The sequence below is a fragment of the Trichosurus vulpecula genome, chromosome 9 (genome assembly GCF_011100635.1).
Source record: "Trichosurus vulpecula isolate mTriVul1 chromosome 9, mTriVul1.pri, whole genome shotgun sequence".
Taxonomy (NCBI): domain Eukaryota; kingdom Metazoa; phylum Chordata; class Mammalia; order Diprotodontia; family Phalangeridae; genus Trichosurus; species Trichosurus vulpecula.
Genome location: NC_050581.1, coordinates 38,270,113 through 38,284,823, shown reverse-complemented (window position 1 = coordinate 38,284,823; position 14,711 = coordinate 38,270,113). Strand labels below are relative to the sequence as shown.

The 14,711-nt window shown below is 39.4% G+C and overlaps 1 protein-coding gene across 4 annotated transcripts in view; it reads right to left on the bottom strand.

Annotated features, from left to right (window-relative positions):
• Window positions 1-14,711, bottom strand: part of DMRT1 (doublesex and mab-3 related transcription factor 1) — a 144,736-nt gene that overhangs the window by 72,143 nt on the left and 57,882 nt on the right. For all 4 annotated transcript variants that reach the window (XM_036738742.1, XM_036738744.1, XM_036738743.1 and 1 more), the window contains one exon: window positions 11,679-11,962. In XM_036738742.1, the coding sequence (XP_036594637.1) occupies window positions 11,679-11,962 (284 nt within the window). The remainder of the gene's footprint in view (window positions 1-11,678; window positions 11,963-14,711) is intronic.

Genomic DNA, 14,711 nt, shown 5'->3' with positions numbered 1-14,711 from the left:
TGTACTGCCAAAAGGCCAGGTTGGGATTATTCGGGGTTATCTACAAACTTTACCTGTACACACACAAGCACTAAGGCAAACAGACCAAAACAATGTTATAGTAAATGTTACAGTAAAACTGTCGGTGTACTCTCATTTAAACAAGTAAAACAGGTGGAAGTAACTGAAGAAATATAAAATTTAGAATCGCAGGATATCTGAGCTAGAAGGGACCCTAGGAATATTTTAGTCCAATACTCAGAGATCTTCAGTAGTTCGCTCAAAACCTCACAACTACTTGACTATAAGCATCACAAGGGTAGAGAACATCTCATCTACCGGATCCCTCTAGCACCTAGCAGGGTGCTCTTCACAGAGTAGGCACTTACCATTCAATGAATGAATGTATGAATGCATGAATGCATAGTGAAATAGAATCCAGCTTTCCTAATTCCCAATTCACTGTTCTTTCTACATCTCCCCCCAAAGAAAGGCATAGGGGGTTCAAAGGAGGAATGGGACAACCCATTTTCTGAGCCAATACATGAATTCAAAATTTGTCTCAGATACTTAGTTGTGAGACTGTTAAGTCACTTAAGTCTCTTATGCAAGTCACTTAATCTGTCAGCCTCACTTTCCTCAGCTGTTAAACGAGGAAACGTCCTAGGGCTGTTGTAAGGATAAAGTGAGATATTTGTAAAGTACATTGCAAAGCTTAAGGTTCTATTTAAGTGCTTGATATCATTATCATTTTCACTGGTTCTCAAATACTTTAAAGCTTCAGCAGAATACCAAGAAATCGTTCTCACCAACCCATCCTTCAAAGTTATGGTTATAGAGTAGTCCACAGGGAGTAGATGCCATAGTTAGAACCTGGGAAACTCAGCACAAGTGCCTCTAAAGGGGTTTTCTGAATTTCCATTACTGTTCTACAAAATGTTTGCTTTTAATTAAACCTACTTGGGAGCTGCGATCCTTCACTCTAAAAATGAGAGGCAGAGGATCATAGAAGATGTCCTTAAAGTCTCATAGAACGGGTTCAAATCCCACCTCACACATACCGGCTTCGTGACCCCTGGAAAAATGACTTAACCTGTCAATACTGTAGGCAATTACCTACAACTATAAAACGCAGAGAAGATGCTGATCCGCCTTGGTGGATGGAATTTCTTCATCCCGGAGCTCACTAGATCATTGAAATCACAGGTTAAGTCCCAATCCTTACCTTCACTGTAGTCATGCTCAATAATAACAGAATCTTCATGTTTGGAAGAGATCTCCTGGGAAGCCCCAATGTACAGTCATTCAGATTCCCTTTCACAGTACAGAGACCCAATTCCTTCTTAAGGATAATTTTATTCACAATGATTCTTTTAATTAAAAAAGAATAGCTTGACTAACTCATCTCAAGATCACATACCTCAAGCTGATAGGAACCTCAGAGATCATAAACTAAAAACCCTCTAATTTTACAAATGAGGAAACTGAGGCCCAGGATAATGAAGGAACCTGCCCATGGTCACAAAAGTAAACGTCAGAGGCAGGACTGAATTCCAACCAAAAACCAGTGATCTTTCCACTGTACCATATTCATAGAGAAACATCTAACTGAACACCCTTATTTTTAAATGAGCCTTCTTCAAATGGGTTTTGTATTTTCTCAAAATAGTTACTGCTCTGTTTTCACACATTAAAGGACAACAAGCTGGTAGAATGTCAAAATACGAAGGGGCAGAAAGATAAAGGAATAAAAATCCATATTCCCTTGTCACCCTTGAAGATGAAAAATTTCTAGAAACCTTAGAAGTGGGGAGAGGATCACCCCTAGTTTGTAAGAAGTTGGAAAGATGCTGAGAAATCATCTATATCAATCCCTTCAACTTATAAAGAAACTGAGTCTATGTTAAATGACTCAACCAGATTCTTTTTTGAAATGATAAGATTAAAAAAAGATGAAACTAAATACTTTTTAAAGATCTGACATGACCTGTTTAATGTAGGAATATAAAAATGTATTGTCTATAACTTAGCTTGCCCAGAAAATTATGTTTAGTATATTAAGTGTACAGATAAGGCTAATTAAGAATATGTTTCCTAATCTAATATTTGTTTTTCATTTTTGCTACAAATACGGTTATAAACTATTAACCTTTAAGGAACCCAGCATCTTTTAGCTTTTTTAGCATAGGAGAACAAAGAAAAAAAGTCATTTCATGGGACACTTGCCCATCTTGTATTTCAGTGTTCATAAAAAGCATTTCTTTTTAAAAAAAAAGACCATCTTGAAGATAACTGCAACTTATACGCCAACATCCCCTGGGTTCAAATAACTTCTTTTCTTAATGCATATGTGACCTTGGGCAAGCCTTTTCCTTTCTCTCACTTTTGTTTTCCTCATCAATAAAATAAGGACGTTAGACTAGATGGTCTGAGATCCCATCCAGTTCTAAATTTTAATTTATTTAATCTTACAATCTCTTACAGAAGATGAGGAAGTAGAAAATTTTCAGGAAGACCTCAGTAAGACTCTCCAAATTAAATCAATATACTTTAGGAAGGAAGGCTAGCCTTGGCATCGGCATGACCTGGTTCAAGCACCACTTCCGAAATACACTGGCTGTGTAATCCTAGGCAAATCATTTAATTCCATGTTTCCCATTGACTCACTAAAACATTAAGTTATAGTGCAAATGTCATTATGTATTGAAGAGAGAGCTTCTTCACTAGGAGTGCCTATGCCAGTCGGATCCAACAAGAAAATACACAAAATGATACTCAATTTAAAAGCGAAAAGGAGGGCATAAGGAAGGATGATAAAAAATATGCTGGAAAAAATGATATAGGATTTAGAATCAAGAGGCCAAATGCCTATAGATGACACAAGAAGTACGTACATAGCAAGAATACTTTCTTCCAGCTGGTTGATAACCACTGGACATAGCAAATACTAAATATTAGTCAATTTTATTTTTGCAAGCATGTGTATGAATATGTCATCTTATGAAATAGAAAACGTGTTTGTCAATCCTGGAGCCATTTAGAAACCTATCGCCTCTGTACACAATCTGACCTTTTAGGGCAATGATCAAAATCTGTACCAAACTGAAGGTTAAATGACCTCTGAGACCTCTTCCAAAACATGGATCTAGTGATTCTGTGAATTTTTCGCCCCAGGTTTTTGCATTTCTAGGCCCTGTGTGCCTACTGAATAGCTGAAAAGACTCCCTTCCTCCCTCCCCCAATTGGAAAGCTATGCTCTGTCCCTACACTCATTCTTGGTTGTAGAGTATCAGTTGTCAAAAGGTATGATTGAAAGTCAACATTTAATGGGAAAAATACAAGTAGTAAAGGCTTTATCAATGTGCAAAGAAAAATGTGGACCCAAATTCTGGTAAGGATTAGAAAAATGAGTTTCTTAATATATTCCCTTTAACATGAGTAATAACAGTCCTTCACAAGAACAAGATGGAGAAATATGCCATGGATAGCAGTACCATTAAGCAGATTCGTGACTGATTAAATGACTGTATCCAAAGAGACTTGATTAATGCATTAATTTTAACTTGGAGGGAAGTCAAGGCATGCTGTAAGGCTCTATGCTTGGCATTGTTCAATATTTTTATCAGTATTTGCATGCTTATCAAAAACTTGTTTATTAAAGCTACAAAAAGACAAGATTCAGAAGGTTCTCCATTCTCCTGATTTGGACTCTCTGACTTAAGGCCAAAAGATCATATACTGACAGCTGGCAGAAATCTTAAATGTTATTTGGAACAGCCCCTTCATGTCGCAGATGAAAAAGATGGAGACTATGGAGGGGCAGCAGAGGTGAGGTTTGAACTCAGGGCCTGTCATTTTTAAGCCCAGTACTTTTTGCCTCATTTATCCAGGCTGGAAATACAGGCCAGGACTAATAAGATCAAATTTAACAGGAACAGGTATAAATGAACCAATCCCCCCAAAAGTACCTACAGACACTGTGCAAATTCCCTGAACTTCACCTTAAAATCAACTCAAGGAGACCTAGCATGGAAGCAGAAAGGCCTTAAGGATTTTGGTTCTTGGAAATTCAATTAAATCAACCATAAGGCATGGCTAAGAAAAACTCCAGTGCCAGTCTGGGCTACGATGAAGAGAATGGGTGACTGCGGCTCTTGTCAGTCCGCATGCTGCAGCAACCATTTACTTCACTGTATACCCAAGAGGAAGTCCTTCATTCCATTAAACATCAAAGACGAGCAGAAGTCTATACACAGTCATTTGGAGGTAGCACAGAACAGTGGAAAGAATGCTAGGTTTGCTGTCGGAGGGTCAGTTTGAATCCCACCTCTGTGTTCTTCTCCTGAGTGACCTTGGGCAGGTGATGTTACCTCTCTGAACCTCCGTTTCCTCATCTGTAAAATGAAGGGGGCCTAAGACAAGATGGCCTTTGAAAGCCCATTCTTCTGCCACACGCTGATTTGCAGAGCACCGATGGAAATTAGATGACTGAAATCATAGAATTACTCATTGGAATTTTTTAAAGAGCGACAGATCATTTAATCTAACTACTTCATTTTAGAGATAAGGAAACTGAGCCTAGAGAGAGGGAATTATTTAAATAAGGTCATATAACTAATTAGTGGCCCAGCAAGTAGAAGAACCAAAGTCTCCAGATTCCCAGACACGGGGGTGCATACGCCAGGCAGACCCAGGCACACCCTGACGTCTCAAAAAAGTTAGTGTTTGGTGTCGTTTTTAGTTGCTATTTCTAAAGTTGAGTTCTTAATTTTTAAAGTTTAGTTAAGTTTTCGTTTACTTACTCTGTTGAACAGAAATAATGTTCATCATGACTAAATGTTAATAAATGTTTGCCTTTCTTTTTAAAAAATGCCCTGGCTGTATACCCTGAATAAATGTGCTGTGTGCAACCATGACTCAAGCCCAGTATATTTTGCCTCTATGCCATGTGTAACGTTAGGCGTGGCCTAGCTTTATTCCAAAGAATAAGCGGTAAAGGGCAGGAGGAGTAATCTGATATACTTTTTAAACAGAAAATGTACGATAAGGATCAAGGTAGCAATGGATTTAAATAGAATGAAGTATTCATTGTGTTTTTAGAGGTATTATTTTGAAATACTGAGTATAGCGATACTTCTGTTAATGAATAGAATGAGTTATAAAAATGCATGTTGGCATGAGTAACTGTTATCAGAGGGAAGAAATAAAGGATGTATAAGGTGTTATTCCAGTGAATTAACCCCATTTTCCCTTTCTTCTTGTCCTTTTCCGGTCACACTATCTACATTTCTCCTCGATCAGGTCCTGACTGAGAACCTGAGACAGTGCCCACCACATCCTTCTTCAGCAGGTCTTTGTCACTGCCCGTTGCTGAAGGGATCTAAATTTAGTGCTAACTCCCTCCACACCCAAGCTCATTTAATTCAAAGGAATTTTGCTCTGAGATTTGTTAATCCACGTAACAGCGTATGGTTGGGGTGTAGTGAGTGTAGGCTTTACTGAATAAAAATCAGCCACCACCTCCCCAAATACACACTGGTGATGATCATTTAAAAGAATAATATTTTAAAAAGACTTTGCTGGAGGAGCAAGGGGGAGTAGATGGTTATTAATTGAGGGATAGCTATTAATTGCATAAGGAAATTGTTTTTCTATTTGTTCATTGTAATAGATGGGAAGAATGTGTTATAAGAGAAAATTTCCCAAATAGCTACTAAACCCAGACCCCTAGTCCCCCTCCTTGACAACTTTATAGCCTCCTCACTGGGCTCCCTGCCTTCAGATTCTTCTCTTTCTAGTCCATCACTGATTCATCTCCCCAAATAACTGTTCTCTCTCTCTCTCTCTCTCTCTCTCTCTCTCTCTCTCTCTCTCTCTCTCTCTCCCTCTATCTCTCATATATATATATATATATATATATATATATATATATATATATATATATAGTATATATAAAAATATATATAAATATATGTACGTATGTATGTATATAGATCATGTGTGTGCTTAAGTACATTTCACATGCCTTGCTCAAAAATAATCTGTTGGCTTCCTATTGCCTACAGACCCCTTAGCACGGCATTAAAGATTCTCACTGATTTTTAACTCCAGCTTATCTTTCCATCCTTCTTTCATCCAGCTCCTCCTCTCTCACTCTATGTTCCAGGCCCTCCTGCCATCATTGACTTATACAAAACTATTCTCTAGTTCCTGGATTACTCTATTCAAAACCTCTCCCTTCAAGGTCCAGCTCAATTGTCACCAACTTCATGAAACCTTTCTTGTCCCCTACCTTCCCCAAATGAGACCTCTTCCTTGTCACATTTGGTGAGGTGGGGGAGGAGTGGTCTCCCCATTTCATCCAGGCTGAAAGTACAACAGAGACTCATAGGCCTGAACCCACTGTTGACAGGCAGATAAGCTTTGACCTCTTCCATTAGGCAGCCAGTTCCCCCAACCCCCACACACTCTTAGGGACTCACCATATTAGTGCTGGACTTAGTATGGACATTCGATCTGCTTTAGCCCTATTCCAACTCAGAACTCCCCAAACCACCACCCTCAGCCTCTCCAGTAGCAGACATGTGTCACCACGCCAGGACCTCCTCAGGTTTCTCATAGCCCTTTGTCCTTATCACATTCTACCTTGTATCATGTTCATTGGCGTCCCTGTCCTATGTCCTTCCTAGACTGTAAGATCTCTAAGGACAGGGACTGTGGTGGTGGTGGTTATTTTTTGCTGAAATCTCTTCCTCTATAGTGCCTTGTGCACAGGTGCTTAAGAAGTGCATTGAACTGAAGGGCTGAATCAGTACCTACTTATTTAGCACCTAATACGTGTGAGAGAAGGGATAAACTATAGAATCGCCATGCCAAGGATGTCAAGGTAGTTTTACATCAGGTGCCCCTTATCCAAGGAGAAGTCTCAGATGAATTTGTCTATCTTCAGCCAATAGAGATTTGTAGCCCAATCACAGATTCTCTGCTCTGTCCTGTTATGCAACAGGAATAACATTTGTGGCACTGGAATAAACTCACAATCACTGGCTATTGTGGTTGTCCAGCAGCTCCGTTTCACTTCTGCATTTAATTGCCTGCAAAAGCTGTTTATTGCCTTCTGCCCTCCTCCACCAGCAACATTATCTCTTAAATAAACATGTTGTACTAGGTTGACAAGGGAGAGGCTAATCTCAAGTAAGGAGAAATAAATATGTGAGAGCCTGGTAGGAAAGCCACATTGTCTGATGAAGCAACGCCCCCTCTCCTGTTTTTTTGACGATTTGCTACCTCCCCTTTCCTTTGGTATCCCCCTATTCCACCAAATACTTAGGCACAAATCCCAAGCGTGACAATCAGCAATACCATAAACCATAAAAATTTCATGGCTACATTTCTTCTTACAGGATTTTATTTAGCCATTCTTCAGAAAGCTAACCACTGCCCTCGGTCATCTTAAACTCTCATTTTACAGGTGACAGCCACATTGTCTATGCAGACCCATCAACACCGTACAGTCAGAGAACCGAGATCTAGAGCTAGAAGGGACCGTAGAGCTTATCTCTTCCAACACCCTCTCATTTTATAAAGGAGGAAACCAAGTCTCAGAGAGTAAAATAGTCACTTAAGTAATAGATGGGCAGAGTCTGGCTCCAAATCTGGTATTTTTCTCACAGTACCACACTACCTCCAAGTGACTTCATCTAATGTTTTTGATATATAATAAAATGCCAGACTGTCCCACGGGGTACACAGTGAAATTAAACAAGTAGTTCTCACAGGGCATATCCTGAGACAACCCAAAATGGCATTGTTCACATAAGTAAAGACCAGGCTCCTCCCATTTCTGCAAACCCAGAGTGGGGAAATCCTGGGAGGAAAAAGAAGAGAAAGCTCTTAACTCCTGGATCAAACGACTATCACAGGTAATAATTCAGGGCAGTGCTAAAGCTAGGGATGTGGCACTGTCCAAGAGAAGGTATCTCTTTTTCAGAGGAGCACTGGTTGGTTATTTAACCTCCAAGGGAATGCAAAAAAGACTCTTTTCACACCTCTCTCAGGTTCAGCTAAGAGTAAGGTCAATCCACAATGAAAGCAAGAACGTTAGCAAAGATGCCACACAGCAAATATGGAGGGGGATTATTTCTGAGACTCCAGGCTCCGCTACAACTGAACATAGACTCTCTCTGTCTCTCTCATACAAGCACACTCACATACTTCTTTCATTCTTTATCCTGTGGATCTTTATACCCATAAGCCCATTCCCTACTTTCTTCTCCCTTTAAAAACCTTAAACAACAATAACAAAAAAAATTTTCTGATTGTATTCTGTCATTCCCAGAACTAGAACAAAATATATACCAAATTAGTGGGGAAAATTCTCCTTAGAATTTTCATGGGATGGTTCTTAACAAGAACTCAAATATCCTTCTTCTTCTCCCTCTCCCTCTCCCCTTCCCCAAAACCATAAAATTTTACTGGTGTACTGGGTAGGGGGAATTTTAAGTACCCTGAACATAGCAAACACTGCAAAAAACAGAACCTAATAAGCAGGAAAAAAATTCTGAATGGATGAATGAATATAGAAATTTCCAGCAAAAGAACTAAACCGTTCAAATTTACTTCATGATTTGTAATGGCAAGCAAAGTGGGACTTTTTGCTGTTTTTTCTTTCGGAATGCTTCTCAGCACTAAGGCAATCAAGTGCCTTTGACTGAGTCTTGCCTTTGTTTGAATCAAGAGTCTTTGATGACCTGCTTAAGTCACAAGAAAGCCTAAGTCACATGAATTTGAGTTACATGGTTGTGATGCCTTCTGTAGGCTGACCCTGAAGAAGTGTATATATACTCTGAGGTTAGCATTTTGCTTGGGGGGTTCACTCATTGGAACAGTGTTTATGTGATTTGGCCAGATGAGAGACTCTGGGTAGCTGTTAAGGAGCACCCCTCCACGTTGAAAACCCAGAGGTTGGTGCCTCTCTCTCTGGTAACCATGTGTGTACTGCTATGGACAGACAGCTAGAAGCCCTGTCTGCTGATTTATTTTCTCTGTTTATATAATTTCTGCTTGTAATTTCTGTTTGTGTTTTCTCTGAAGTTTGGGATGCTGACTTTTTCCCCTGAAGTAAGTGAATGATGTATGTATGTTTAATTAAAGTGAGATTGTAAACCCCTTAAAGTTGCTTGCCTTAGAAAAGCAGGTCAAAGAACCTGTGTCAGCAGCCCTCCATGTGCTGGTGTTACTGGCCTTATACCTCCACAGCAGCTGCAAGCAGCGTTGTTGTTACATAATCGGTGCCAATGACTCAATGCTTCACACTGTTCTTAACTACGCTTTTCATTTTTTAAAAGTCTTTAAAGAAGCAACATTGTAGGCACACAGGCAAAGTAATGTTTTAATAGGCTCTGATGATTAAATGACCCTTCAGAAGGTAGACATAGCTAACATAAGGGGATGGCATCTTGGGCAAGGGAGACAGAGTATCTGGAAACAATGTCATATCAAATCCTGTCCTTTTCAATCACCACCAAATAAATGAAAATATAATGGAAGAGTTTTTAAAGTGGGGAGAAATCAGGTCAAAGATACCCTAAAGTTCCAAAGACAGAGCTTTAGAAATATCTCAAAACTTCAAGATCAGCCTAGTTCAGGTTACCTGCATGTGATGTACCTGAAAGGACGATCATTGTGTGTGTATTTTCTACATAGAAAGTTCTCACTGATCTCTACAGAATCTGGAGCAATGCAGTACGTCTAGTATGTGCCCACAATAGAAATTAGAATGTAGAAAATCAGCCACCATTCCTTACACGAACCCTTCAGCATAGCAAAATTCAAGCACTTTACTCCACATTTTTAAAGATACCAAAAGTGAATGCAGTGCAACAGTTCTCAATGTGTGATCCAGAGATCCCTGGGAGTCCCTAAGACCCTTTCAGGGGGTCCAAAAGAAATATTGCTAAGAGGTTTTAACTTCTAATATGGTGAATAGTGATATGCTATCCACATAAACAAGAGCTCTTTTGGGGGTCCTCAATAATTTTTCTGAGTATATAGGAGTTTGGATACCCAAAAGTTTGAGAGGTTTTGTAGTGGGAAATGGGCCAACCTTGGCGTTTGGAAGAACTGGGTTCATATCTTCCTTCTGATGCTTACTGGCTACAAAGCATCCCAGACAACTCCCTAATACTATAAGCAACGGATGAATGCCAGAACTGTATTGGTAGTAGTTTCTATACCCAAAAGCTTTCCACACCAATGAAATTACACATATGGATGACTCAAATGGTACTCATTCCCCAAAGAAAGAAAATAACGCACAGCCTTGTTTTAAAAAGTAAGGAGTTAAGGTAGGTATGGTGTCTACTATAGCACTGATACGTACACCATAAAGGTTTGTTTACATGAATAGAATTTGCCCCCAAAGTGGTCTTGCCCTGATTCTTGTCTCCTGACCCCCATGCAGACCTACATTACCTATGTTCATCTTCCCAAGAAAGGAAACTCACAGAATTTATATGGAGTTCTAAGCTGAGAAGAAAAACCTAGGAGTTCAGAGGCTCTTAACCTATTTTGTGTCACAAACCCCTTCCCTTTTAGCAGTGTAGTAAAGCCAGGACCTCCTCTCAGAATATTTGTGTCCTATATTAATAAAATTATAAATGCTAAATTTCAGTTAGAGGTTAGTGAAAATGAAGAGGTGATTTTTCCTACCCCAGTTCACGGGTACTCTGAAATCTCTCCACAGATACCACATTATGACCCCTTAACCTAGTCCAGTCCCCTCCTTTTACAAACGAAGAAACTGTCAGAGATATAAAGTGACTTTCCCTAAGTTACACAACTAACTTAAATGACAAGAGTTCAGCCTGGAACCCAGGTCTTTCTCATCCAAAGTTCAATAGTCTCTGCAATCGTTACACTCTACCATCAATGCCATGCAGAGGACTTAAGTCAGCATGTTTGAAGTCCTTAATGAAAGCCCCTTGATCATATGAAAATAGAAGTGAGGATGATCTACTAACAGGTTACTTCTTGCTAAGAGATTTTACCAATTAGATAGTTAGGCAAAACAACTTTTAGAAAATAAGAAAAGTAGAAATGTAAAATACGAATTAAGAATCAAGACATTAAAGCGTAAAGTGGGATTCTTAAGCGCTCTGTGTGTCATGTACCCCATCTTTGGCAGTCTAATGAAGCCCATGGACCCATTCCCTAGACACCATTTGTAAATGCACTAAATAAAATACATGGGATTACAAATTATATTATATTAAAAATATAATTTTATTAAAAATATTATATTAAATAATATTAAAAATTATTATTAAAAAATCTAAGTTCATAGAGCCCAAGTTATGAACTCCTGCATAAAGAAAAATATGTTTCATTTGTTTTAGTGAGTCTCTTTTAAACTCTGGAAGCACCCCACCCCCTCTCCCTGATTTTTTTCTTATTCTCTCATCCTCTACGGTTAAATTGCAAAAGTGAGAAAACAGAAAATTTTTTGCATTTGCTGTATAATTGGTCTGTGTATATGAGACAGACAGCGAGACAGAGAGAGAGAGAGAGAGAGAGAGAGAGAGAGAGAGAGAGAGAGAGAGATTGATTTGCCTCTCTATATATCTGTGTGTGGAAGGGGGTGAGAAGGGAGGAGTGTACAATATGCATATGCTCATTTCACCCTCTGGGTGATACAGTACCTGCCACTGGTTTCCTGATTGGCCAGACACATAACTTGCTGGTAGACTCCGAAGGCTGTTTTTCACTGGGGATCCCCCAAGTGTGCTCCCCATTTCCCCAGACGAGGAATCAGCGGCCAAGGCCATTGAATACTGGGGGTAATTGTAGAGATTGTTGTAGTACGGAAACAGAGAGGGCTGGTAAAAACTGCCGTAATAAGTTGAATCTGAGACCAGGTCAGATGTGTTCTCCAGGTGCCCTCTGCTGGTGACCGAAGGGATGTCTTGAATGACCATCCGGCCCTCTACAAAAAAGAAAGAAAATAAACATTAATTTTTAAAACATCTAGGTTCATCAAGAAGTTTCCCCCTGAACTCTCAATATTGCAATTTCCTTATTTTTTCACTCTCTAGTTCTGCCATGCTGATAATCATATAGAAATTAAGTATGCATAAGGAGATGAGTTGAAAGATAGCAGCCCAATGGCTACTTTAATTGATAAAATAAAAGTCTCAAAAGCATTCTCAATTTCATACAGCCTGACAGGTTTGACTTCATAGACCAGTAATTCTCAGGTTGGTTTTAGGAGACCCCAAGAGAGTCCAGTGAACCCAGGGCAAAATTCTTGAGATTAATTAATTTTAATGAAAAAGTATTACGTGCAATACTGTTAGGATGAAGTTGAAGAGTTTAAAAAAAAAAGCCAACAAGAAACAATCGGGTACCACACTTCTAAAATAGTTGGAAACCAGTATACTGAACTCTTAAAATCAAGATAAACATCTGAAGTCAGCAATGTGTGCTCAACTTCCTGTCACAGCTGATACTGTATCCTTCAGAAGCCCGGACACTGGCCTGAAGTTCTACAAAAGCAGGGCAGCCATCATCAAATGAATAAACTGAAGAGGCCACAAATAGGCCAGTCTGTCAACTTTCTTGCTCTTGTAGTTCTGAGGGGCATATATAAGCAACCAATAGGGTTTTTTATATCCTCTCTGAACGTGGACTCACCAACCCCACATAATGTCCCTGCAAACACATTACTAAACCCCCTTCTAAATTTTATTTTCCTTTACTTTTTTCCCTTTCTTCAGTTAATGAGGCAAGAAATTACAATTTCTTTCTCTGCTCCTCCTGCCCCCAGCTCTTCTCAGTGTATGAGAGCTGTACATTTCATTTTCTCTCCTTGTGGGAATACAAGGAGTTTCATAGCCTCTCCTAGGTGAAGTCCACTCTCTCCGGACTCCCCCAGTGGATTTCTTTCTTCTTCTGACGGCTAACTTGCATATGCGCCTTTTTCAGTTGCTCATTTTTCATTCTTACAGGGAATGCACTAGATTAAAACTTCATTGCCCTTTGAAGAGCTATAACCGTCCATTTAAATACTAACCAAATTATCAGGTAAAGAATAACATTAGAATGTAGGAGGCAAAGAACCTTACTCTCAGTTCACATTTCTCCTGTTATACTCTACCAAAGCAGAGACAGATTAACTTCAGCTCTGACTCAGTTTACCAATAAAGAGACGGCAGTAACTTTTAAGGACAAAGAAGCAACATCAACAAATTTCTCAGCAAGCAATAAACATAAGGTGAAAGACATTACTTGTTTGGTAGCATCTGAATGAACACCACCATCACTTTTCCATTATCTACCTTCTCAATTTCCTATACCCCACCCCCCTGCTTTATATATTATTAAGTAAATTAATAGTTGACATATACATAACCACGTTTATGGTTTGCGAGGAGAGCTTTACATAAATCATATGATTTGGTCCTTAAAACACTCCCGAGTGGTAGATACGTTATTGCCGTTTTACAGACGAGGAGACTGAAGCCCAGAGATTTTGTCCTGCCTGCTGTCACACAGCTAGAAAGTGTCAGGGATGGGTTCCTGCTATCTCTAGGTCTAGCGACCTTTTATCTATAGGAGCACTATGAACAATCGAGCCCTGCCTTGTTCCATGATTTAAATAAACAATAGAATGATTCTTGACAAAATCAGAAATCCACCTTGTCATCCCTCTGGGGGAGATGAACATAACCTAAAACATAGAGTACTTTAAAAATTCAAAACATTCACTGCTAAGACTCCCAGCCCTTGTGTAAAGGTGGGTACTTCATGTTGTCTTTATCCCAAAGGATCAAGTATCCATGGAAAGGTGACCACACATGCTCTGAATCCATCCTGTGTCAGCAAGTCTAAATGTTACCAAGGCCACTCCTGACGTTTTTCCATTTTAACTCTCCTGAGATTAACAAATAGTATCAACCAAATTAGTTCTACTATGTAAATAACTAGAGTTACTTTGGTATCTAAATCATTCCATTGCATCTTTGCCGTGTATGTATGAGAAACTCTATGCACTCACGTTCTAATTCAGTCTCTTATCTTCTCCTGCCCTCAAATCTCTCGGGCATAAAATGTGTAATCAGGTCCTAATCATTCTCACTAATGGAGGGCAAGCTCAGTTGTGAATAACACAAAAGAGCAGATAACACATACAAACATACATACATGTGTATGTATTTTTTTTATCATTTAGTCATTTTTCAATCATGTCCACCTCTTCATGACTCCATTTGGGATTTTCTTTGCAAAAAAGGTTTATTTACCATTGTCTTCTCCGGCTCATTTTACAGACGAGAAAACTGGGCCTAACAGGGTTAAGGGACTTGCCCATGGTCACACTGCTAGTGTCTGAGGCCAGATTTGAACTCAGAAGAGGAGTCTTCATGACTCCAGGCCCCGCGCTCTGTGCACTCTGGCGCCACCTAGCCACCCAATATGTGTATATAAGTATACATGTGCATATGTAAATATAAAACCTTGAAAAGTTTTATTTGTATAAAGATTTCCCTTGTTCACTCCCTCAGTGCCTGCTCTGTGTAATACATTCTAGCTAGGTGTTATGAAGTCTAGTAGACCATATGCTCCCTGACTTCCAGGAGCTCTTAATTTGGTTGTGACAAATGAGCCATGTATACAGAAAACTGTCAGAGATGACAATATATAGGAGCCATGAATGATCCGGGGAAAAGAACCACAGG